Raw genomic sequence first — 27,439 nt, 5'->3', positions numbered from 1 at the left:
CATAACATAGGGAGTTTTTAATCCACTGGCAGATGGGGGCTGGTACAGTGGTACAGTGAGCTGGGTGAGTTTGGAGTGGAGGATGTCAGGAACGATGATGTTGAACGCTCAGCTGAAGTCCACAAACAGGGCCTTTGCCCATGTCCCCTGGGGAGTCAAGGTGTTGCGAGATGTAGTGCAGTCCCATGATGACGTCATTACCCTGACCCGTTTGCCCAGGAAGCAAACTGCAGGGGGTTCAGTAGGGGGCCTGTGGTGTACTTTAATTGGGCCGAGTCACCAGTCTCTCAGGGCGATGGCCCTGTAGTCGTTTAATCCTGAGATACAGGGTTTCTTGGGGACCGGGGTGATAGTGGAGCTTTTAAAGCTGGAGGGGACTTCACACAGCTCCAGTGATCTGCTGAAGATCACTGTGAAGATGGGGGGCCGGCTGGTCACCACGGGCAGGAGGGGGACACGACCTGTCTGCGATTCATCTAACGCAATGTTGACCTAAAAGTTTTTGTGCGCATTGTAAACTCGCAAAGAACTCAGAGCCATGTAAGTATTTCTTTTGAATACTAACTTATCCTGACCCGAATCGAAACCCGAATCGAAACCTTGACGTCCGATCTTGTCTACCGCGGTAATCGACTGAACGTTGCCGCCATTGTGGCTCTACGCCGCTTCGGACGCTATGAAAAGGGCGACCCCCCCCGATGAGAGCCAAGATGGCGTCGTTTGCCTTTAACCGGGAAACCAATCAAGTCCAGGGAAGTTTTTCCTCTCCTCCAATCCGTGCCCGGTGGAGGCGGGACACGTGATCGTGGGAAGACCTGGTTTTGGGTTGTTGTGGATTGGTGTAGAAGAAGAAAAAAAATCTGGAGCGAGAATCATCAGTAAAAAAAAAAAATCGTTTAATATTTTAGCTATCGATAGGCGCCCGTTATTAATACGGTAGTAGGAAGCCATGCCGGGCATAGAGAAGCTACCGATAGACGAGACGTTGGAGGACAGCCCTCAGGTAAGAGTACAACAACGCTTTGTTAAGTCGCTGCTAGCCGCCGTGCTAACGCCAGATAGCCCCCGACGGCTATGCTAGCATAGCCCGCTGCTGGCCAGCGGAGACCGATGCTAACCAGTTTATGCTAACTGCTGACAGACAGAACTACCCGGAACTGCCCATTTATCTTACTGGAGCTGTCATTCGTGGGCACTGTCTGTTTTTTCTTATTTAATCACTTCTATTTAGAGTCACGTCATCCAGTTTTGCTATCGTTTTCTATTCTTTATTTTATCGCTGTCTGAATTTTTCCCCCACTTTGTGTTTATTTATATAGACTGCCTGCTTTATTCTTACCTTTTCAGTCTGTGTCCCTTAATGTAAAGCGCACTGCGTTGTGTGATTGTGCACGAGACGTGCTACAGACGTGACGTCTGAGTGACTGGGATGCTCTGGGGGGGGGATAGCTGTGCAGCCTGAGCGTCCTTTAGCCCTTGGCGTCCGCATCGCTCACCTGCTCTCAGGGGTCAGAATCGGGCACGCTGTCGCACCCACTGCCGAGTCCCTCATGAATGGACCTGGACAAGCTATTTCCTTAGCCAAAGCAGCCAGCCGGCTAGTTCTCCTCTCGGTATGTGTGACTGAGCGCTCAAGTCGCGTCTGAAATTGTCAGGTCGCCAGCGACGCTTTTACCCACGCAAGTGTCTTATAGTAGTAGTGGTAACTCGTTTATCTCAGTGATCTGAAGGCTCCTCTGCACAACTCCTCATTTATGACGTTGCACCACGATGCAACAAAATGCCTGTTACCAGACCACCATTATTTGAAATGTTACGTTGGATGTCAATGAAGTATCTATCTAGAAGGATTTTTTAATATTATTGTGTATATATATATATATATATATATATATATATATATATATATATATATATGTATATATATTTATTGGCAGCCTGTCCAGGGTGTCTCCCTGGCTGCTGCCCAATGACTGCTGGGATAGGCTCCAGCTTCCCCGCGACCCTGAGAGCAGGATAAGCAGTTTGGATAATGGATGGATGGATGGACGGCTCTATATATATATATATATATATATATATATATATATATATATATATATATATATATATAAAACGTTAGCAGCTGATGAGTGCGAGGCGCACGAAACAGGCCTGTACTGCAATGTATTAAAATCTTTTTTCCTGTATCCGTAAATATACAGACACACACACATATATATATATATATACATACATAACACACACACACACACACATACACATATATATATATACAGTGCATCCGGAAAGTATTCACACCCCTTCACTTTCCCCACATTTTGTTATGTTACAGCCTTATTCCAAAATGGATTAAATTCCCTTTTTTTTTCTCTCATCAATCTACACACAATACCCCATAATGACAAAGCGAAAAAGGTTTTGTAGAAATTTTTGCAAATGTATTAGAAATAAAAAACTGAAATATTGCATGTACATAAGTATTCACACCCTTTACTCAGTACTTGGGTGAGGCACCCTTGGCAGCGATTACAGCCTCAAGTCTTCTTGGGTATGAAGCTACAAGCTTGGCACACCTATATTTGGGGTATTTCTCCCATTCTTCTCTGCAGATCCTCTCGAGCTCTGTATGGTTAGATGGGGAGCGTCGCTGCACAGCTATTTTCGGGTCTTTCCAGAGATGTTAAATGGGGTTCAAGTCTGGGCTCTGGCTGAGCCACTCAAGGACATTCACAGACTTGTCCTGAAGCCACTCCTTCGTTGTCTTGGCTGTGTGCTTACGGTTGTTGTTGTGTTGAAAGGTAAACCTTCGCCCCAGTCTGAGGTCCTGAGCACTCTGGAGCAGGTTTTCATCAAGGATCTCTCTGTACTTTGCTCCATTAATCTTTCCCTCGATCCTGACTAGACTCCCAGTTCCTGCCGCTGAAGAACATCCCCACAGCATGATGCTGCCACCACCATGCTTCACTGTAGGGATGGTATTAGAAAGGTGATGAGAGGTGCCTGGTTTCCTCCAGACGTGGCGTTTGGCATTCAGGCCAAAGAGTTCAATCTTGGTTTCATCAGACCAGAGAATCTTGTTTCTCATGGTCTGAGAGTCCTTTAGGTGCTTTCTGGCAAACTCCGAGCGGGCTGTCATGTGCCTTTTACTGAGCAGAGGCTTCCGTCTGGCCACTCTACCATAAAGCCCTGATTGGTGGAGTGCTGCAGAGATGGTTGTCCTTCTGGAAGGTTCTCCCATCTCCACAGAGGAGCTCTGTCAGAGTGACCATCGGGTTCTTGGTCACCTCCCTGACCAAGGCCCTTCTCCCCCGATTGCTCAGTTTGGCTGGGCGGCCAGCTCTAGGAAGAGTCCTGGTGGATCCAAACTTCTTCCATTTACGAATGACGGAGACCACTGGGCTCTTCGGGACCTTCAAAGCTGTAGAACTTTTTTTGTACCCTTCCCCAGATCTGTGCCTCGATACAATCCTGTCTCGGAGGTCCACAGACAATTCCTTTGACTTCATGGCTTGGTTTCTGCTCTGACATGCACTGTCAACAGTGGGACCTTATACAGACAGGTGTGTGCCTTTCCAAATCATGTCCAATCCATTGAATTTACTACGGGTGGATTCCAATCAAGATGTAGAAACATCTCAAGGATGATCAGTGGAAACAGGATGAACCTGAGCTCAATTTTGAGTGTCATAGCAAAGGGTGTGAATACTTATGTACATGCAATATTTCAGTTTTTTATTTTTAATAAATTTGCAAAAATTTCTACAAAACCTTTTTCACTTTGTCATTATGGGGTATTGTATGTAGATTGATGAGAAAAAAAAGGAATTTAATCCATTTTGGAATAAGGCTGTAACATAACAAAATGTGGGGAAAGTGAAGGGGTGTGAATACTTTCCGGATGCACTGTATATATATATATAATTATTTTATGACTCTGTTATCCTCTTTCAGTGTTATATTCTGTAAATTGTGTAAACACAACATCCATTGCATGTTGTCCATCCCGGGGGAGAGATCCCTCCTCTGTTGCTCTCCCTAAGGTTTCTTCCTATTTTTTCTCCCTGTTAAAGTTTATATATATATTTTTTTTTAGGGAGTTGTTCCTTAGCCGATGCGAGGGTCTAAGGACAGGATGTTGTGTTGCTGTAAAGCCCCTTGAGGCAAATTTGTAATTTTTTATGTTGAGTTACTCAAATAAAATGGACTTGATTAGGGTAAAATTTCACTTTTATTTAATGTTGGGTGTTTGGGCGGATGGATGGATAAATACTCTTGTTGGAAGTGTTTTTGTTGATGTTAAGTGTCTCTTCTGAAAGAACACAGAGGGAACACTGTTCTTTATCTCTATTTTCTACGCTGTCTGTTTACACATGGCGTTAGAATAGCCTACTGCTCTTCCCTGTAACAGCAGATAACAGTACAACAGGCAGTATTACAACAGAACGCTATTGTGTGAGGTGTTGGATGGAAAGCAGCTGGACTCGCCTAGTATTGGTAGCCACATGACTATTTACATAGATAAGGCTATGACCTGGACTTTGGCAGGTTCACAAGAGAATATGTAAATTGTGTTGTATGTTTTGCATCTGGTGTGTGTGTGTGTGTGTGTGTTTAGACACGTTCTCTGCTGGGTGTGTTTGAAGAAGATGCTGCAGCCATCTCCAGCTACTCCACCCAGCTCTACCAGGCCATGCAACGAATCTATGATGCTCAGGTATACACACACACACACACACACACATACAGCCAGCATTCGAAATTTCCCACGGCATCCACAGCAGTTGCCGTGGAAGCCCTCCCATTTAGCATTAATGCCCTTGTAAAATGCACTAGTTGTAAAGGCAGCGTTGCCGCTGTGCCCTTCGTAGCGGTTGTTTTCCTCATTGTAACCGGTTTCAAGCCAGTTTTCTGCCGTCTGTCTCTCTGTGCGAAAGTGCCCCCACGTTCCTCCCGTTTCATCTACGTCACTCGCAAACCCTGACCCTGTGCGCTCATTTACGATTGCCTAGCGCCACCGCTGGGCTGGCAAGCGGCGGTGTAGGGTGTAACGCATGGTCTAACGTTACGTTAGCTAGCTATCTAAGCAGCTCTAACAGGTGAGTTTGAAGATAAGTTGCATGCATAACGTTACCATATTCCGATCAATCATAACATGTGACTATATTGGGTCCATATTCGGGTTCTTAAGCCTGTATTCCGAATAAACTGATACATGGTCTGAATAAACTCAGCCTCCGCAAATATTCCTGTATAACGTTACCTCCTCCAAATGTGTTTTCACGCTGTAATTCCCTTGCCTTATTGCTTTTGTTATCTCTCCAACTGCTATATGCTGCTAGCTAGCCAACCAAACTAGCAATTTATTGGGAAGTATTTAAAACGCAACAGACAGTTGCAAATACCACATAGCTACCATAATATGGTGTGTTTAGCTAGCTATATCGCTATGTTGGCTAGCTAGCAAGCGTTTATCATGCCCAATGTCGATATGGCACCACTCTCCGTATCTGAAGGGAAAAAAATCCACGTCCTTATAAAAATTTGAAATGTAGTCTGCTGGCATTAATAACGATAAGCAAAGCTCCATTTGTCAACCAATGACCATCTGACCGTTACATTTACATGATTCAATCTGAACACTACCTATTAATATAGGAATATTGGTGTGCATTAAACGTATTCAATAATTTCAAGTTGGAATAAAAAAAAGTGACAGCCCAATTAACTGCACGCATTGATCTCCGGCCATTAATCTCCCCCCCTTCCCCCCCTCTCTCTGCCTCTCCCTCTCTCACTCTCTGTCTCTCTCCCTGTCCCTCTCTCTCCCTCTCCCTCTCTCTTTCTCTCCCCTCTCCCTCTCTCTCTTGCAAGCAAACTGTTGATTGGTTGAAATAAAGATCAAAAGTTTTAAAAGTCAGAGTCTCTCTCTCTCGTGCTTCCTCTCTCCCTCCTTCCCTGTCTGAGGAGTTAACTCCTGATAGGTGTGTGTAGGTTTAGGACATTGTGACAATGCACTTAAAGTAAGCAGCAGAGTAATTGGTAGGGATATGATGTAAATTTTGGTCCAAAATTGATGTGTATGCGCACGCGTGTTCAAATATTATTGTGTGTGAGGTGGTGCGGGTCTGGTATAATCCTTTACTGACAAATCTTTCACATGTTTGTATATGTGGAATTTATTACAACTTTAGTTGTAAAACTTTTTCAAGAAACCTCTGAAGTCAATCTTGTAATATTTTCTTGTGGTATTTATTTGCGCAGTGGTGTTGTGGGCTTGGATTTCTCAGTTGCCTTTGGTGCCCTGGTAAAAGTAGGCATCATCCAAGGCAAAGTTGCCTTGCCCTAAAAACAACGAATTTCGAACCCTGCACACAGCCCATAAATACACAGCCCATAAACAAATGCATACTCACAACAGGGTTATTAAAGGCAAATAGACAGCTGTCGCCCACGTACACCCTGACAGTTTAAACAGGTTACTGCAATGTAAATAACCAATGGTGTGGAAGTATTAGGCAGGACATACAGGAATACTTGTACATAATTGGTTATTGATAGGAGTTTTCATCCCATCCAGAGGTTTAGCCACAGACAATTTTTCATGAGGCGACTGTACTCAACACAAGCTGGCATTTTTCAGTCGATAGATTAATTGTCTTTTTTTTCTTTCAGAATGAGCTGAGTGCCGCGACCCACCTGACCTCCAGACTGCTCAAAGAATACGACAAACAGGTAGGTCACACTAACCCTAAACTAAAACTTACCGCTAACTTAAAGCTAATGTTGGCTGTGGCTGCTGCGTTCGTCATCTCTACGAGCCGGTTTGAGAGATAAAATTATTACGCTCGTTTCATCCTACCAGTCTTTTGTGGGGATACATTTTAGTAGCATTTTCCATCAGTGGTGAAGACGTTTTTCCATCAAACATAGATATCTTTTATAATCGAGCATTTTCCATCAGATGTTTAGAAAGCTTGGGACTGCGTGTGGATCCTCAGTTCTTTCTAAATTGAATAACCCAGCTGTCCTGTAAATGCAGGTTATTGGGTTTAATCATGTGACCTCTGACCGTACAGATTTAAGTAAGCGACAATTTCAACAGGATTATCTGAGTAACTCAAGTATTGTTTGAAAGCAGAGCTACTCACATTGAGGTTGACCTGACTGTTGTTGTTGTGTTCCCAGCGTTTTCCTCTAGGGGGTGACGATGAGGTGATGAGCTCGACTCTGCAGCAGTTTTCCAAAGTCATTGATGAGGTGAGAGAGAACACTCCGCCTCTAAGAGCTGCTTCATCTACAAAGACTGTATAGCTTGTTTTAACTCGCTATAGGCACCAGATGGGTGGGGTTTACTACCCAAGAGGTGAACCAGTCACCAGAGAGTATGTCAAAGTGAATTCAGCATCTCTTTCCATCTCTTGTTTCTCTGTCTCTTGTCTCTCTGTCGCTCTCTCTGTCTCTGTCTCTCTCTCCAGTTGAGTTCCTGTCATGCTGTCCTGTCCACCCAGCTGGCAGATGCCATGATGTTTCCAATCACTCAGTTTAAAGAGAGAGACCTCAAGGGTAGGACACACACACGGACACAGACACACACATGGACACACACGCGGACACCAAAAGCTAAGCAGAGGCTTCTGGGAACAGCTTAGCGTGGCTTCTGCTAGAAAAATAGTTTAGGTCACGGGGCTCTGATAATAAAATTAAATATTTGTAATTTCCAGAGACATGCTGGCTACTAAAAACATGCTAATATCTGTGCTGTGAAGAACACACAACACTCTACACACCTCCTTCATGCTGCGCAAAAGAAGAGAAAGAGGCCAGTGCTGGAGAGAGGCTCAGACTCCACCCTGACATGCTAACACGATGCAGGTCAGCTAGCTAACTGTTGTTACAGCTAACACTGTTTCTCTGTCTGCTCTCTCTCCCTCTCTGTCTGTCTGCTGTCACTCTATTTCTCCTATATCTTTCTTTCTCTCCATCTCTGTCATGTTTGTCTTTTGTCACTCGCTCTCTTCCCTCATTGTCTTCTGCTTCCACAATATGGTTTCCCTCTCTCTCTCTCTCTCTCTCTCTCTCTCTCTCTGTCTCTTTCTCTCTCTCTCTCTCCAGAGATCCTGACTCTAAAGGAGGTCTTTCAGATTTCCAGTGATGGTGAGTTTTTAACCGACAGCCACACTGATCCCCCTCCCAGGTTAGTTAAGTCAAGTCAGATTTGTTTGTGTAGCCCTAAATCACATTTCAGTCCCGGAGGGCTTCACAATCACTACTACATTCTGTACTGACAACACTCACAATCCTTACACTCTCAATGTGGATGAGAAAAATCTCCACAGGAAAAAACGTTGTTGGTGCCAAATGGATGAAATAGTCAAGGAGTAGTGGATGTATACTCAAAGAGGTACTCTGATTACACACATAGCAAACTAGTGTAGGATGTATACGATTAATACATAAGTTAGAACAAAATGAACAAAACTTTTTTTTTGGACCCCCCCCCCTTTTCCTCCCCAAATGTATCTGGCCAATTACCCCACTCTTCCGAGCCGTCCCGGTCGCTGCTCCACCCCCTCTGCCGATTCGGGGAGGGCTGCAGACTACCACGTGCCTCCTCCGACACATATGGAGTCGCTAGCCGCTTTTTTCACCTAACAGTGGGGAGTTTCACCAGGGGGACGTAGCGCGTGGGAGAATCATGCTGTTCCCCCCAGTTCCCCCGAACAGGCACCCCGACTGACCAGAGGAGGTGCTAGTGCAGCGACCAGGACACATAGCCAGATCTGGCTTCCCACTCACAGACACGGCTAATTGTGTCTAGGGACGCCCGACCAAGCCGGAGGTAATACGGGGATTCAAACCTGCGATCCCCGTGTTGGTAGGCAACGGAATAGACCGCTATGCTACCCGGACGCCCCCAGTAAAACTTGTTTTTAAGGAAAAAGTGCAACGTAGGTTAGCATCCATTAGTATGCAGTGAAGCATCGTGGCGTTTTGTCTCGGCTCAGCAGTTTAAATGACGTCGGCAGTACAGTACTGTCCCGGAGAGCTGAGTTTGGGTGGAGGACTCCCACCTCTTTTGTTCTTGTAGTCTTCTGCTCAGCCTTGTACTCTACACAGCTGAGAGGCAAGTCAAGTCGCAGCTGAGTCCTCACAGAAATACAATAAAGATGCTGGCGAGAGAACCTGAAAATGAGATACCAAGAGTGTTGTGATGCCTGTGAGTTTGATATTTCCATTGGATAGGATGTTTAGACGCTTACAAAATGATCTTTAACCTCACTGTCCTTGTGTAAGTTCACACCCAAGGTTACTCAATGTTATGAAGTCCAAATAAACGTTGTTATTGGCCAACATCACAGACAGTATCGTTGCATTTCAAGCTGCGTTAAAGACGGAGATGAGATAAATATCGGGACCTCTTATGTCTGTCTGTGAGTCTGTCTTTCTTTGTTTCTATGTGTCTGTGTTTGTGTTTGTGGGTCTGGCTGTCTGCAGATCATGACGTGGCCATTAACAGATACAGCCGTCTGTCCAAGAGGAGGGACAACGACAAGGTGACCGACCCATCCAAGATCGCATTTGTGGAAAAATAGAACACGCTTTTCTTCCATAATGCTCATATCTGTGTGTGTGTGTGTGTGTGTGTGTGTGTGTGTGTGTGTGTGTGTGTGTGTGTGTGTGTGTGTCCAGGTTAGGGCAGAGGTGGTGGAGGATGTGTATACTTCCAGGAAGAAGCAGCACCAGACCATGATGCACTACTTCTGCTCCCTCAACACGCTACAGTACAAGAAGAAGATTGCCCTGCTAGAGCCTCTGCTGGGGTATATGCAGGCTCAGGTACTCACATATTCACGCACACACACACACACATACTAACACAAAGACAGTCCTGTCCTGCCTTCAGGACTTTTGTGGCTCAGGCACACAAAGGGACAGAAACACAAACTGACTGATATGCATACACACACACATGCACTCACACTTATTGTGTGATGAATAGTCTCTTTTCCTTTTTTGAAATGAAAATGCAATTACAAAGTGATTAACTACTTCATTGTCAACAAGTATGTAACTCTCCTGTGTGTGTGTGTGTGTGTGCGTGTGTGTGTGTGTGTCTGTGTGTGTGTGTTTGTGTGTGTGTAGATTAGTTTCTTTAAGTTGGGCTCAGAGAATTTAACACAACAATGGGAGGATTTCCTGGGAACCATTGGAACCAGTGTCCAGAAGTAAGAATACACACACACACACACATATACACATGTTTTTTTGTATGTCTCTATAGTGTGTGTGTGTGTGTGTGTCTAGTGTGCGTAGGGAGATGGAAGGAGAGGTGGGCGCCATGCAGCAAACCATTCAGCAGATTGAGAGGTCATGTGATCCCCTGTATGCACCGTGTGACCCAGACCCGGCCCACACCCCTGTCTGTCGAAACCTTACCCGCAAACAGGGCTACCTGTATACACGCAAGTATGTCACACACTTGGCTGTCTTTGTCTCTGTTTGTGTGTAATTGTACTGAAATCCTGACCTTGTAGTGTGCAGAGAGGTGAATAACGACAATAAATAAACTAGACAAAACAGACCAATTCAAAAAGAGAGGTAGCAGGTGCGCTGCTTGTTTGTCGAAATTCAACATCAAATGCCTTCAGTTAGTTTGCTGAGGACTGAATGTTGAGTCAAGTCAACAACAAGACCAGTCAGCCGGTCCGGTTGATCCCCCCCCCCCCTTTCTGCCCAATTGTATCCGGCCAATCACCCCACTCTTCCGAGCTGCCCGGCCGCTGCTCCACCCCTTCTGCCGATCCGGAGAGGGCTGCAGACTACCACATGCCTCCTCCGATACATGTGGAGTCACCAGCCGCTTGTTTTCACTTGACAGTGAGGAGTTTCGCTGGGGGGGACATAGTGCATGGGAGGATCACTTTATTCCCCCAAGTTCCCCCTCCCCCCTGAACAGGCGCCCGACTGACCAGAGGAGGCGCTAGTGCAGCGACCAGGACACATACCCACATCCGGCTTCCCACCCGCAGACATGGCCAATTGTGTCTGTAGGGACGCCCGACCAAGCCGGAGGGAACACGGGGATTCGAACCGGGATCCTCGTGTCGGTAGGCAACGGGATAGACCGCTATGCTACCCGGACGCCCCTCGGCTTCTTTGTTTTTAAATGTAGAAATCTGGAATTGGGGCTTTATTGCAATCAGCACCACTCAGCTATCTCTGCTTATATTTACCAGTCGTGTTATGCTTCAGGAAAGCAGAAATATTACACCTAGAACCTGGTCAGTCTGTCCTTCTGTTAGTGTGTCTTTCTAAATGGCTCTCCGTTTAACCTTCTGTATATCTTCTGTCTATCAGCACATCTGTCTTTCTCCCTGTATCTCTCTCAGTAAAACACAGCTGGTCCTGTCGTCATGGAAGCATCAATGTTTTGCCTGTCTGTTTAAGTGTCTGTCTCGCCCCTGTTCTAACTGTCTGTCTGCCTGCTGCCCTGTCTTGTCTTTCAGTAAAACGGGGCTGGTGTCATCCTCGTGGGAGCGTCAGTATTTCTTCACGCAGGGGGGGAACCTGATGAGCCAGAGTCGTGGCGAGGTGGCGGGGGGTCTGGTCATGGATATCGATAACTGCTCCGTCATGGCCGTCGACTGTGATGACCGACGCTTCTGCTTTCAGATCACCTCCTTCGATGGAAAGAAGTAAGACTTAGTTTATCCTCTGTTTACTTGAACCAGTAAACCACCTGATTCAAATGCATTGTTATACAGTCAGTCTGTTAGGCCGTCTCGTAGCAGTCATCCAGCCGGTTGGTGTGTGTACAGGTATTTAGTCTTCCTGTTGCAGAAAAGCTAAAAAGATTGCAGAATGAAAGAAGTATCAGGAAGAGACGAGAAACTGAGTCAGTCGTTTACTCTTTCATGGTGGCAGTACTGCTTGACTGTAAACTGACAGTTGAATGTCCTTATTAACATATTCATATTCTTCCTTCCTTCCACATCCTTCCTCCTTCCTGTAGTCGGTAGTGTCTCATTTGTGTGTTGTTGAATAGCCAGTGGTGGCACTGGTAACTGATAGCCCTCCACCCCACCTGGCACACACCCATCCACTAAAATCACACTGTAAAGGATGTAAGTCACACCTGATAACACGTGGCTGCAACAAAAGATCATTTCTAGCACTTGGCATTACTAAAATACTAACACAATGGTATATCAATTACAGCAGGACTCTGTATACTAGAATTAACGGTGTGTTGCGTTGTGTGTTTGTGTGTGTGTGTGTGTGTGTGTCTTTTCATTGTGTTTGGCAGAGTTGCCACGCTGCAGGCGGAGAGCCGTAGAGACTGCGAAGAGGTGAGAGATGTTCCTCTGTTAAGCGTCCGGTCTGTAGTGAGTCTCCCACTAACCCTGTTTCCCTGGTATTCTCTGTCAGTGGATCTCCACCATCAACAACATCTCCAAGAGGATCTACCTCAGTGAGAACGCAGAGGTCAGTCTGGATTCAACCACAAGCTCTTCTGTCGGTAGCCTGGAGGGGGTATTGTGTGTGTCGTGTGTCAGTGGCTAACCTCGCAAACTACTGGACCTATCAGCCTAAAAGTTTTTTGTGCAGTTGTGAGTTTATGATGAAGAACCTCTCGTGGGTGCAGTGATTAAAAACCTTCGAAAATGTTTGTTCTCGCTATCGCCGCTCCCTCTCGCTGTCTGGTTTGCTCGACCAATGCTGCTTTCTGTTCCTGCCGATCTGAGTCAACCATGTGCATTCGCGACTCTCTGCCATGCGGAAGTGCCATAGTCCCCAATGTTAAAACTCTGTTATAAAAATACCATTTCAATAGCAGGATTAATCACAGACATAGCTGGAAATCCTGTCTGTAGTTACATAAAACAGCTCCCATGGCTGATCTATGTTTTGTTTCTGTTGCTATGCGCATGTGTGACTCACATCTACGGTTGAGTCAAAACATTATGTATGAGGGCGTCCGGGTGGCGTAGCGGTCTATTCCGTTGCCTACCAACACGGGGATCGCCAGCTCGAATCCCCGTGTTGCCTCCGGCTTGGTCGGGCGTCCCTACAGACACAATTGGCTGTGTCTGTGGGTGGGAAACCAGATGTGGTTATTTGTCCTGGTTGCTGCACTAGCGCCTCCTCTGGTCAGTCGGGGTGCCTGTTCAGGGGGGAGGGGGAACTGGGGGGAATAGCATGATCCTCCCACGTGCTACATCCCCCTGGTGAAACTCCTCACTGTCAGGTAAAAAGACACAGCTGGCGACTCCACGTGTATGGGAGGAGGCATGTGGTAGTCTGCAGCCCTCCCCGGATCGGCAGAGGGGGGTGGAGCAGCGACTTGGCTGAGTACAACTGGGGAGAAAAAGGAAAAAGGGGAAGAAGATAAAACATTCAAAGTTCTGACTTTCACCCCCACACTCTTACCCTTGTTCCTCTCCCGCTGCCTCTGGATATGCCCTCCCCCTCTCCTTCTCCTTCAAGTCAAGTCAATTTTATTCGTATAGCCCAATATCACAAATTACAAATTTGCCTTCACCCAACAGTAGCATAGTTTCCACCGGCACCCTGCTGGCCAACAGTACCGGTGGCGGTCGTTGGTAACCCGAGCCTCGACCGAGCTGGTATGGAAATCAGATTAATGATACCCATATTTGATTTGGCAAAGCTTTTCCTCCGGATGCCCTTCCTGATGCAACCTTCCCCATTTAGCGGGGCTTGGGACCGGCACTAAGCATGCTCTGGCTTGTGCGTCCTCAGTGGCTGGGTTGAAGTGATGATAGCCTGATCGCTGTCATGTCATGTCAGACTTGGTTGCTTTCATGCGAGGGTCCGCATGCAAGGCAAAAGGTTTTTATTAGGTAGATCTTCTTAGCTTGAGTGTAGCATATTAAAAACCTTCCTGTTTTCTTTTTTCATATTTCCTGTTGAGTCGACTTGGGCGCTGTGCAAGTCTCATAATGGCAGGAAAAAAACCACCGGTTTTTCTGTCTGTGTGGGTGTTTATTTCCCTTCTTTCAGTAGGCGAAAAAAAAGGGTTTGTCACCAAGTTTGAGCACTGGAGAAGGGGAGCTACGTCAGTCTGGTGGAGGTCTGCGCTGTACTGAGTCACTCCTCTAGTGGGCGCTAAACTAAAGGGGAAAGCGGTTTTTCATAATTCAGTAATTTATTGCAGTATCAACAGAATTGATTGCAGTTTGTTTTAGTGAGCTCACTTAAACACAGAGAAACACAGAATCACTCACTTACAAAGCACATAATACATTAATGCAAGATAAATAAATAGATAAAATCCAAGCCATAGAATAAAATGATCATGAAAACATGAAAAGAAATTAGAATAAAATAAATCCAACACCTAAAAACAACCAAAGACTGTCGCATGTAGGGGAACAGCGGCAACATCTCACGACCCAGTAGATAAAGTGTTCAGGTGTGTAGGTGAGTAATAAAAACACCTGCACATTTATTTAAACTCACCGAGCGGCCTCCAGTGCTAGGTTCAGGGTGTTTAAGAGGTGCACAGCTTCAGGATGTGTGCTGTTTTGGAATCTGGATGTTCTGGCCTTAATACTTTTGTGAGAAGGCAGGAAATTAAAAAGGTCGTAAGCCAGGTAAGAGGGGTCCTTTACAACCCTTCTTTTTTTAGTCTGGCTTTATAGATTTCCGCTAGGGGTGGGAGACCACATCCGGTAATTTTGGATGCAGTACGTACCACTTTGTCCTCAGCTGACATGTTGCCAAACCACACAGTTATGGCGTAGGTAAGGAGGCTCTCCACTGCTGCACTATAAAACTGCACCATACCATTCCTGGATATACCACATTTTCTCAGCTGTCTTAAAAAGAACAGTCTCGGGTGTTCTTTCTTGAGAATAGTAGTGGTGTTTTTACCCATGTCAAGGTGGAGGAGATTGTCACTCCCAGGAAATTGTACCTGTCCACTTGTTGAACTTCAGTGATGTAGGTGGTCCCCATGACTCCTGTGAAAATCCACTACTAATTCCTTTTTCTTTTTTTTTCTTTTAGAAACATTTAATTCCAGGTTGTTTGCGTTACACCAGTCCACCAGAGATGAATTCTCACTTCTGTTTCGCAGTTTCATCATTGCTGGAGATCAAACCCACTACAATGGTGTCATCAGCAAATTTAAGCACCTAACAGACTGGGAGTGGGAACTGCAGTCATTTGTGTACGATGAGTACAGTCAGGCTGGGGGTTACAAGGATTGGATCCTTCTTGTACAACAGTCAGCCAAACTGATTGGTCAAAAATACCCTCCAGACATGGTGGTAATTCCCATCATGCACTGTGAACTGGGCGTTTATTGGCTGCTGTGCCAACTACTTTGGTAATCAAGGATTATCAAGGATTTTGTTTGTGGTCTTTCCTGTTTTCTTCTGGTTTTGATTCTTCTATACTTCCACTGCTTTGAAGAGAACATCTCAGACAGAACACACATTTTGACAACTGTTGTATCAAAGCCATACAACCCTCGAGATTTTTTTTTTTTTTACTGCGATTATAGGAACTTCAGCGACGTGGTTCTCTGCTGTACTTCATAACTTGGATCGATGCATCACAGTTGTATCCACAACTTAACTTATCTCTGAAGAGTGATAAGCTCAATAAAGTTGTGTTTCAATCGATCCAATAGAACCAACTGATCAAAAAAAAAGCGGCATGGTGGCACAGTGGTTAGCGCGGTCGCCTCACAGCTAGAAGGTCCTGGGTTCCAGCCCCGGGGTAGTCCAACCTTGGGGGTCGTCCTGGGTCGTCCTCTGTGTGGAGTTTGCATGTTCTCCCCGTGTCTGCGTGCGTTTCCTCCGGGGGCTTCGGTTTCCTCCAACAGTCCAAAGACACGTAGGTCAGGTGAATCGGCTGTGCTAAATTGTCCCTAGGTGTGAATGTGTGTGTGTGTGTGTGTGTATGTCGGCCCTGTTTGATGGCCTGGCGGCCTGTCCAGGGTGTCTCCCTGCCTGCCCCCCAATGACTGCTGGGATAGGTTCCAGCATTCCCACGACCCTGAGAGCAGGATAAGCAGTTTGGCTAATGGATAGGTGGATAATGGATGATCACAAAAAAGTCACCCTCTAGTGGAGTGTTGATTGGCATTTACATTTATTGACAGTCATGTAAATTTGCACAAACAGTACAAGTAATTGGACTCGGTGGGATGTTCAAAATAAAAAACCCAAGGACACAAACACAATGAAAATTATCTAAGTACCCAAGATTATTGAAATATCTGAGCATCTTATCTGCAAGTAAGCACATCTACATGCAGCAGTACTCTGATGTGCAGTATTCATATATTTAGGAATGCACTTGGTAGCACACTGCACTAATGCTGTGGTAACCTGCGTTATGAGGAAACAGAAATATTTCATAGTTTTTCATCCACCCTCCCCCAATGTAAAATTACCTCTACGTCATCTTCCTATTTAAAATGATCACAGTCTCTCGATTGGTCACTGCTCGCTTTCCCATCTTCCCGTTGGCAGGAGCTGGCAGCCAGAGTCAACCAATCAGCTCTGGAAGCCGTGACACCATCCCCATCCTTTCAACAGCGACATGAGAGCATGAGACCTTCTGCGTAAGTGCATGTTTAGATAACACTCATCTGTTGTTGTTTCTTTACCTTCTTAACCCAACTATCTCTCTCTTTCTCTCTCTCTCTCTCTCTCTCTCTCTCTCTCTCTCTCTCTCTCTCTCTCTCTCTCTCTCTAGTCACAGTAAGGGGCGTGCAGGGCGTACAAGCAGCATTAGCTCAGTAGGCTCAGAGACATCGCCTGCCCTCTCTGCTCTCTCATTGGATGCCCTGGTTGCTCCAGACACACCCATCCAGTTTGACATCATATCCCCTGTCAGTGAGGAATATGCTGGGCAGAGCAAGACCTCAGGAACCACTGGCAGGTAGGCGTGTGTTTATGTGTGATAGAGAGAGTTGGAGTGAGTGTATCGATCCTGTTTATCCATATGGATAGATAGATAGGTAGATATTCCCTCATCTATGTAGATATCGATATTTATGTGTGTGGAGTGTATTGTTAAATTGTTCTGGTGTGTACAGGAGGAGTAATCCGTTTGGAGAGTCAGGAGACACTCCTTCAGAAGACAGCGAAGGTACCTGTCTGTCGCTCTGTCTGTCTTCTCCTCCTTTTCCCTGTCAGCTTGCCTCTCTGTCTGTTGACCTGTCTGGTGTGACCTCTCGGTTTGTCCATCTACCTCCCTGTCTGTACATGTCTGTCTTTCATTGTAGTATTATCCTATTAACGTCACAACACTCAAATCATCAAGTGAGTTTAATGGGTTGGTCCATGTCTTTATGCTCTATGATCCCGGTTAAAAAATCAAAGTTGAATCATTTCATCTGGACACAACGTTTTTGAGAGGAACATTTCATCGCTCATCTAAGTGACCTCTGCAGTCTAAGGGCCCAGACACACCAAACCCACATCAGAGAACTAGCGGCGGCGAAGGCCAACTGTTGCGTCGCCTCACGTCACCTGCATCTGGGCCAAAAAGTAGCACTTGAACACACCGCAAAGACTACAGCCAACGGCCAACTAGTATGTACGTTCTGCGCCTGCGTGAGAGGAGGTAACTCCCCATACCAGCAGGTGGCGGTAGTCTATATTCATCACTCAAATTTTTAAACCGGAAGACCTAGGACTGCGGATATATAAACCGTAAACAAAGCAGCGTTTGCTTACCATTTCCACTCAGCTGTCGCTCACTACAGACGGTGTTGTAATATAGCTGCTTCTCATGGAGAATACGTCTGATGAAAAGTTGCAAAGGATTCCAGATTGCCATGTTGTTGTGAAAACTTCTTGAGATGTTCAGGTGAGATGAAGACGAATAATGGGAAGAGCCTTCTGTGTGTGGCCTCTTGACTTGGTCATTTGCTTGCTTTCGTAACTTCCGTTTCTCATCTCGTGCACTGATTCGTTAAGCTGAACAGCCAATCAGAGTGATCTCTCTCACCGACGGGCTTCACCGCGGATTCAACATGCTGAATCGGCCAAAAAGCTGCCGACAGGGGTCTGACTAGTGCCGACGGTGCAGGACACACTGCAAAAACTAGGGCCACGGACGCTCACAGATGGCCCGGCATTGGCCGACCATCGTCCTGTTGTGTCACGGCCTTTAACTGACTGCAGGTGTCCCCGCGCCCTTATAAACAATACAGTGGCATAATGACCGAAAACAACGATCGGTTTCATATGCAGATAGGCGTGACCGTTAACTAGAGTTTCAATGATCATGTGTACTATTCACAGAGGACTGGGGAGTAGTTGCCATCACAGCATTGTAAGATGGTGACAAGTGTACTGTTACGCCCCCTACTCTTAGCGACATGAATACTTATGAGCCCCTGAAACAAGATCCGGGCAGCAGTTACTAGTGAAAGGTGATAGATTGTCTGAAGCTGTTAGAACAGGACAATGCTATTAACAGAATTTTGTACCACAGATTATACCCAGGGGGCGCTACACCTAGTCTGTATGGTTTACCCAAGATACATAAACAGGATGTGCCATTACAGCCTATTGTTAGTATGATTAACTCAGTGACCTGTAACATCTCTAAGTTTCTGGCATCTGTTCTTAACCCGTTAGGCCGTACTGAACATCACATTCAGAACACTATGGATTGTGTGGATAAGGTGAGGGACATCATTATGGAGGAGGATGAAATGATGGTCTCTTATGATGTTACGTCTCTCTTCACGTGCGTTCCTGTTGATGAAGCAGTGGAGGTAGTCGATATGAAATTACAAAACGACCCCACCCTCAGCAATAAGACCACCCTTAACACTGGTCAAGTGTGTCTGCTCCCGAAGCGGTGTCTTCAATCCACATACTTCCCATTCAGGGGGCAGTACTCTAGACAGAAGCGTGACAGCGCTATGGGCTCCCCAGTCTCACCTGTAGTGGACAAGTTGTATGTGGAGGAAGTCGAAAAGAGGCTGTGATGTCCTATCCAGGGACACCACCTAGCCATTGGTTCAGATTTGTGGACTACACCTGGGTTACATTACATTATAGTCATTTAGCCGACGCTTTTATCCAAAGCGACTTACAATAAGTGCATTTAACGTAGGAAATCAGGAGAACTACTAGTCATCAGAGGTCATAAGTGCATCTAAACAAGCATGTAAGAGCAAAATCAGTGCTAAAGTAAAAGCACAAGAAAGAGATTTTTTTTTTTTATGAGTGAATACAATAAGTGCTAAGAGCAACTAACAGGGTAGTAGTTCTTGACGAGTTGAGTTTTCAACCTGCGCCGAAAGATGGGCAGCGACTCCGCTGTCCTGACATCAGTGGGGAGTTCATCCCACCACTGTCGGGCCAGGACAGAAAAGAGCCGTGACCGGGTCGATTGGCAGCAAGGGCCTCTGAGCGACGGGGCAACCAGGTGTCTCGAGGCAGCAGAGCGAAGTGGTCGGGCGGGGGTGTAGGGCTTGACCATGGCCTGGAGATAGGAAGGCGCTGTTCCTTTCACTGCCCTGTAGGCTAGCACCAGTCTTAAACCGGATGCGAGCAGCTACTGGGAGCCAGTGTAGGGACATGAGAAGGGGAGTTGTGTGGGAGAACTTAGGGCGGTTGAACACCAGACAAGCTGCAGCTTTCTGAACAAACTCCAGAGGTCTGATGGCCGACGCCGGGGCACCAGCAAGGGGGACGTTGCCCTAGTTCAGCCGGGAGACGACCAGAGCCTGGATGAGCACCTGTGCCGTGTCGTCGGTGAGGAATGGGCGAATCCTCCTGATGTTATAGAGGAGAAATCTGCAGGAGCGAGCGACCGATGCAACTTTTGCAGCGAACAACAGTTGGTCATCCAGGATCACACCCAGATTCTTCACAAAATTAAAATTAAATCTCAGGACGTACATTTCATCGACCACGTTAACTCTGTGGACACCACATCAAGTTCACCAGGGAGGATGTGACAGGTTAGTCTTCTTACACTGTGACATTACAGTTGGTGATGGGGGACATTTGATTGTTGATGTTTACCGTAAACCAACACATACTGATCAGTACTAAAGGTTTGACTCTCATCATCCACTGGAGCACAAACTAGGAGTCATCAGGACGCCGGACCACCGAGCTGACAAGGTCCCCACCGACGCAGCGTCCGGGGAAGGGGAGAAACCCCACATTAAACAGGCCCTGGTTAAGTGTGGTCATCCTAACTGGGCGTTTGTCAAAGCCAGGAAGACGCCCAGACAGTGCAGCAGCCGATCCAAGAGAGGAGAAGGACAACAGCTGTCTAACTGTAAACCAGTGGGGATTCTGTATGTGGTGGGAGTGTCGGAACAGTTGGGACATGTATTTTCCAAACGCCGCGTCTCAGTTGCTTTCAAACCCCAAAACACACTGCGCCAGAAGTTGGTCCACCCCAAGGATCAGGTCCCCCGGCACAAACAGAGCAATATAGTGTACCCTGTTAAGTGCCAGGAGGATTGCCGTGACTTGTACATCGGGGAAACAGAGGATGGCACAACACAGAAGAGCTAACACATCAGATCAGGACTCCAGTCTACACCATCTACACAGTCTGCACCATCTACAGACCAGTGGCCGCTCTTTCAAGGATGAAGATGCACATCCTTGATGGCAAGGAACGCTGGTTTGAACAGGAAGTCAAAGAGGCCATCTATGTGAAGAGGGAACGACCATCCCTGAACTGGGGGGGCTAAGAGTACGTCTGTCACCATCTTACAATGCTGTGATTGCAAACATTCCCCAGTCCTCTGTAAACAGTACACATGGCCATTGTAACTCTAGTTAATGGTCACAGTAATTTGCATATTAAACTGATCGTTGTTTTCGGTCGTTATGCCACTGTGTTGTTTATAAGGGTGGGGACACCTGCAGTCAGTTGAGACTGAAGAGGTCAGTTGGATGAGTGATGAAACGTTTCTATCAATAAACGTTGTGTCCAGATGAACTGATTCACCTTTCTTTGGGTTGGTCCGTGATGAATATATTTCATCCCAGATGTCACGGATGAAATATCGGATCATTGAACTCTGAACTGAGAAACTGTTGAATTGTTTGTTGCTTGAGTGTCAACACATCAGTGTATATAAAGTATTTTTTGATGAGTGTACAGGAGGATTTCACTTCTCTCTCTAGACTCCATCCTACACCAGCTGTTCATTGTGCGTTTCTTGGGCTCCATGGAGGTGAAGAGTGCCGAGTCCTCGGAGGTGATCTCTGAAACCATGAGACAGATCCTGGCGGCTCGCGCCATCCACAACATCTTCCGAATGACCGAGTCACACCTGCTCGTGACCTGCGACTGCCTTAAGTACACACCTGTGTGTGTGTGTGTGTGTGTGTGTGTGTGTGCGTGTGTGTGTGTGTGTGTGTGTGTGTGTGGCTTATTGAAGTGGAGCTGATTTAATGTGATACTGATTTGATGATTCGATTTTGATTTTCAGGCTCATTGACCCTCAGACACAAATCACTCGACTCAGGGTAGGTCTCTCTCTCTTTCTCTCTCTCTCTCTTTCTCGCTCTCTCGCTCTCTCTCTTCTTCTCTCTTTCTCTCCTGCTCTCTCACTGGTTAATAGAGGTTAAGTTGCACTTCTTTTGCAATAATAGAATTGTTAACAATTCAAACTCACTTTATCCTCTCTCTCCCTCTCTTTTTCTCTCCCTCCGCTCTCTCGCTCCCTCTTGTTCTCTCTCCCTCTTTCTCTCGCTCCCTCTCTTTCGTGCTCTCTCTCCCTCTTTTTCTCTCTCCCTCTAACTCCCTCTGTCTCTCTCCCTCTTTCTCCCGTTCTTTCTCTCTCCCCCTCTCTCTTTCTCCCCCTCCTCTCTCTCCCTCTTTTTCTCTCCCCCTCTAACTCCCTCTAACTTCCTCTCCCTCTCCCCCCCCCTTCCTTTCCCCGTCCTTCCCCAACCCAGTTCCCTCTGTCCAGTGTAGTGCTATGCGCATCCCATCAGGAGAACAGGAGGCTGTTTGGTTTTGTCCTGCTGGCGCCTGTCGGACGGGGCGACAGCCGGGCTGTCTGCTACATATTTGAGTCAAACAATGATGGAGAAAAGGTTGTCTGTCTGTCTCTCTCTGTATATATACATATATGTATATCTGTCTGCCTGTCTGTTTATCTGTCTGTAGTCTAATAGGCTTGTAATGTGTGTTACAGATCTGTGACAGTGTGGGCCTGGCCAAGCAGATCGCCTTCCACTCTGAGATGGTGAGACAACCTGCTGTCACACACTCTTAATAAGATACACTGCAACCTGTCTGTCTGTCTGTCACATACTATAAGATACATTACACCCTGTGTGTGTCTGTTAACATACACTCCGAGATACACTTCTCCCTGTCACTCACTTTCTAACGGTCTTCAAGAAGATACACTGCATTTCATTAAGATACACACTGTCTGTCTGCTTCTTATTGGTCGATCTTTCTGTGTGTGTGTGTGTGTGTGTGTGTGTGTGTGTGTGTGTGTGTGTGTGTGTGTGTGTGTGTGTGTGTGTGTGTGTGTGTGTGTGTGTGTGTGTAGGATCGTCAGGAGGTGGAGAGGAGGAAGGAGAAGGATAAAGCCAAAGAGAAACAGGAGGAGGAGCTCAGTAAACAAAGGCAGATAGAGAAGGTAACCGTTAAAACTTCCTCCCCAAAACAACACACAAACAGATCAGTAGATAGATCGATAGATAGATAGATAGATAGAAGCGTATATACACTACCGTTCAAAAGTTTGGGATCACCCAAACAATTTTGTGTTTTCCATGAAAAGTCACACTTATTCACCACCATATGTTGTGAAATGAATAGAAAATAGAGTCAAGACATTGACAAGGTTAGAAATAATGATTTGTATTTGAAATAAGATTTTTTTTACATCAAACTTTGCTTTCGTCAAAGAATCCTCCATTTGCAGCAATTACAGCATTGCAGACCTTTGGCATTCTAGCTGTTAATTTGTTGAGGTAATCTGGAGAAATTGCACCCCACGCTTCCAGAAGCAGCTCCCACAAGTTGGATTGGTTGGATGGGCACTTCTTTGAGCAGATTGAGTTTCAGGAGCATCACATTTGTGGGGTCAATTAAACGCTCAAAATGGCCAGAAAAAGAGAACTTTCATCTGAAACTCGACAGTCTATTCTTGTTCTTAGAAATGAAGGCTATTCCATGCGAGAAATTGCTAAGAAATTGAAGATTTCCTACACCGGTGTGTACTACTCCCTTCAGAGGACAGCACAAACAGGCTCTAACCAGAGTAGAAAAAGAAGTGGAAGGCCGCGTTGCACAACTGAGCAAGAAGATAAGTACATTAGAGTCTCTAGTTTGAGAAACAGACGCCTCACAGGTCCCCAACTGGCATCTTCATTAAATAGTACCTGTTAGAGCCTGTTTGTGCTGTCCTCTGAAGGGAGTAGTACACACCGGTGTAGGAAATCTTCAATTTCTTAGCAATTTCTCGCATGGAATAGCCTTCATTTCTAAGAACAAGAATAGACTGTCGAGTTTCAGATGAAAGTTCTCTTTTTCTGGCCATTTTGAGCGTTTAATTGACCCCACAAATGTGATGCTCCAGAAACTCAATCTGCTCAAAGAAGTGCCCATCCAACCAATCCAACTTGTGGGAGCTGCTTCTGGAAGCGTGGGGTGCAATTTCTCCAGATTACCTCAACAAATTAACAGCTAGAATGCCAAAGGTCTGCAATGCTGTAATTGCTGCAAATGGAGGATTCTTTGACGAAAGCAAAGTTTGATGTAAAAAAAATCTTATTTCAAATACAAATCATTATTTCTAACCTTGTCAATGTCTTGACTCTATTTTCTATTCATTTCACAACATATGGTGGTGAATAAGTGTGACTTTTCATGGAAAACACAAAATTGTTTGGGTGATCCCAAACTTTTGAACGGTAGTGTATGTACGCAAAAAAAATATATACTTGCATACATACATACATGGTCGATACAGAGAAAGATAGGCAGGCAGTTTATTGGCCATGTGAAAGGATGTTTTTCCACAGTAACTACATGTTATGCAGAAACCTAACATATGTTATGACATGTTATAACACGTTATACAGCATATGTTATAACATGTTATGCAGCAGACAGTAACAGTCTGCTGATAAACAAGTCTCGTTATGAAACAGCCACACTCCCATCAGCACTCAGCACAGAAGCAGTAATGGACAGCATAGGAAGGTCATTCTCCATGGCCTATGATGTTTGCGGATGACATTGTGATCTGTAGCGAGAGGTTGAGGAGAGCCTGGGGAGGTGGAGGTATGCACTGGAGAGAAGGAGGAATGAAAGTCAGTAGGAGAAAGACAGAATAGATATGCGTGAATGAGAGGGAGGACAGTGGAATGGTGAGGATACAAGGAGTAGAGGTGACGAAGGCATATGAGTTTAAATACTTCGGGTCAACTGTCCAAAGTAACGGGGAGTGCAGAAGAGAGGTGAAGAAAAAAGTTGCAGGCAGGGTGGAGTGGGTGGAGAAGAGTGTCAGGAGTGATTTGTGACAGAAGGGTACCAGCAAGAGTGAAAGGGAAGGTTTACAAGATGGTAGTGAGACCAGCTATGTTGTATGGTCTGGAGACAGTGGCACTGATGAAAAGACAGGAGGTGGAGCTGGAGGTGGCAGAGATGAAGATGATAAGATTTTCATTGGGAGTGATGAAGAAGGACAGGATTAGGAACGAGTATATTAGAGGGACAGCTCAGGTTGGACGGTTTGGAGACAAAGCAAGAGAGGCAAGATTGAGATGGTTTGGACATGTGTGGAGGAGAGATGCTGGGTATATTGGGAGAAGGATGCTGAATATGGAGCTGCCAGGGAAGAGGAGAAGAGGAAGGCCAAAGAGCAGGTTTATGGATGTGGTGAGGGAGGACATGCAGGTGGCTGGTGTGACAGAGGAAGATGCAGACGACAGGAAGAGATGGAAACGGATGATCCGCTGTGGTGACCTCCAACGGGAGCAGCTGAAAGTAGTAGTAGTAGTAGTTAGGAAGGTCATTCAGTCATGCTCAGATCACAACTTCTGCAGTAGAGAGAATGAAACTTGCGCCAGAGCGGTGGATCCATTATCCTCAGCGAGGGGACAGCTGGACTATAGAGAAGGTGATGTTTGACCTTGAACACACAGGGAAAGACGGGACGTGGTTATTTCACAGCGTACAGGGGGTGCTATGAAGCATCCTCTGCTGAGACCTCGCGGTGTTTTTGTGATAACATAAAAATTCTAACAGTTGCTATCTGCTCCGAACTCCAGGATCTGGAGGAGCAGAGTCGCCTCATCGCCGCCTCCAGTCGCCCTGTCAACCCCCCGGCCTCTGATGGACAGTTCCTGGTGCTTAGCAACAGCCAATCAGAAGATAGCGATGCTGGGGAAGAGGGGAAGAAGAGGGGCGAGTCGGAGGCCTAACGAACAAACTTGGCATGCATGTTTTCATTGCCCGGGGAAGCCTAGTTGGGTGGAACGTTAGCATTACTGTCAAGGGAAAAGATTTTTATATAATTTTAGGGGGAAACCCTGCCCCCACCGGGCCGCCTGGTGATGGAGAACATGTGCTTCCTCCGCGGTGGACTGTTCAGAGGAAAGCCAAACGCTAGCAGCCTTAGCGGACTTGCTTAACCGGACAATAGAGAGTAAAATGAACACGCCTCCTTTTAAGGAGGAGTACAAGAGACATGTGAACAGTTGAAAAGGGTGAATGTCTGGTCACAGACTCCTCCTCTGCCGTCTGTGAAAATCCTTTGTTTTATATCGACTCAGATATCCAGAAAAATAACAAAATTCTAGATTAACCCCAACAAGTTTTTGTTATTTTCTTATTTTGTAATTACTGACGACGAAGTGACACGGCAGAGAAGCTCTAACGACTAGCAGCAGAATAGGATGTGTAGGAGACGGTTCGGACCGGAAGTATATTTTTAACTTTTCTCTCGTTACTGACCCCAGGTTGTGTTTCAGCCCCGTCACACGTCAGCTCACTCTCCTCTGCGAGCGGCCCAGTGTCGGCCGCTGGGAGCTGTGGAGTCCAGCCTGCTGTGTGTTGAGGTTTGGTATGGTTTGTCTGAAAGCGTCCTGTTTGTATATAAATGTACGTAGGATATCCTGCCAACAGTATGACCCCCCCGAACTGTAAAGAGGCCGTTTGAAATCTGCTATCGGTTTAATGACCATAATCTGAATTAACGGTCTAATTAGTCTGTTTTGTAAATTGATTATTTTAAATGTCGGTCCATGGTTCTCTGAAATTAAGTCAGCAGTCCCTTTTCTCTGAAGTATGGATGTGAGGCGTGGGGGTAGAACCGTCGGCTTTGGAGGGGGAGGGGTAACAAGAAACCTCCATATGGATGATAGATATCAAAAAATCACCACTTTTGAGTTTAACTTTAATCCTAAATCGCTGAAGGGAATTATTAAGTACAGTGTGTTTCTGTTGCACAAAAATACTTAAAAATGGAAGTCAATACCAAACTCACTACCAACGTAGTTACTCCCCCTTTGGCTAATTGGTAGAATATTGTCCCCAAATGTTGCTTTTGTGTCATGGCTTCAAAGGCACACATGGCAACGGCCACCCTGGTTACCATGGTTACCGTGGCTAATTGATAGAATGTTGTTCCAGAATGTTGCTTTCGTATCATGGCTTCAAAGGCACACGGGGCAACGGCCATCTTGGTTACCATGGTTACCACGGCAAATTGATAGAATGTTGTTCCCAAATGTTGCTTTCGTATCATGGGTTCAAAGGCACACGGGGCAACGGGCACCTTGGTTACCATGGTTACCACGGCTAATCGATAGAAACTTGTTCCCAAATGTCGCCTTCGTATCATGGCTTCAAAGGCACACAGGGCAACGGCCACCATGGTTACTATGGTTGTCATGGTGCCACCTCAGCATCAGTGCAGGGTCATCTTGTTGCCCAGGCAACACCTGAATCAACATTTGACCACTTGTTGCTCTTCTTAGCTGCTCAAAAACTGCTTGCTGCAACCATGGGATCGCTAGTCATTGATTGCTAGTCTAATTCACACTGAAGTCATTTCTCAAACTCTCATCCAGAGACGTCCAGGCAGAGTGACTGTAGAATGAGATGCCGTTCAGATACCATAAAAACGAGAGACAATAGTACAGAGGTCAGAGGTCGCAGCCATTTAACAATGTAAAGGGAGTATAAAATAATAAGGATTGCCTTTTGATTCTTGGTGTTTTTGGTTCGGTTTCAGCGGGAAGGGTCTTTTAGCTGTTGTAATCTGTTGAAGGATGTGATTTTTCTCATATTTCAGCCACGGGAGCTGCACTTTGTCTCCTCAATGCAAGAAACCCCCCCCCCCCAGAAATAATCATGTTTGTAGCTGTAAATATCTATCGGTGATTGCTGTTGCAGTGTCATGACTTACGAAAAGGCTTTTCGGTGATGAGAA

The 27,439-nt window shown here is 46.0% G+C and overlaps 1 protein-coding gene across 1 annotated transcript; it reads left to right on the top strand.

Moving 5' to 3' along the window:
• The first annotated feature begins 859 nt into the window (after positions 1-859).
• appl1 (adaptor protein, phosphotyrosine interaction, PH domain and leucine zipper containing 1) lies at positions 860-27,439 on the top strand. Its single transcript, XM_056272776.1, has 22 exons — positions 860-1,003; positions 4,619-4,717; positions 6,676-6,735; positions 7,189-7,260; positions 7,479-7,566; positions 8,116-8,157; positions 9,499-9,557; positions 9,694-9,840; positions 10,147-10,229; positions 10,309-10,470; positions 11,511-11,699; positions 12,311-12,353; positions 12,433-12,489; positions 16,512-16,603; positions 16,738-16,923; positions 17,081-17,133; positions 21,159-21,333; positions 21,467-21,503; positions 21,936-22,076; positions 22,178-22,228; positions 22,544-22,633; positions 25,275-27,439. Exons 1-22 carry the CDS (start codon positions 950-952, stop codon positions 25,425-25,427), a joined length of 2,133 nt encoding a protein of 710 aa, XP_056128751.1. The 5' UTR covers positions 860-949; the 3' UTR covers positions 25,428-27,439.

Source organism: Lampris incognitus, chromosome 2 (assembly GCF_029633865.1).
Source record: "Lampris incognitus isolate fLamInc1 chromosome 2, fLamInc1.hap2, whole genome shotgun sequence".
Lineage (NCBI taxonomy): Eukaryota > Metazoa > Chordata > Actinopteri > Lampriformes > Lampridae > Lampris > Lampris incognitus.
The sequence above is the reverse complement of the archived record's forward strand: the minus strand, read 5'-3'. Positions and strand labels throughout refer to the sequence as shown.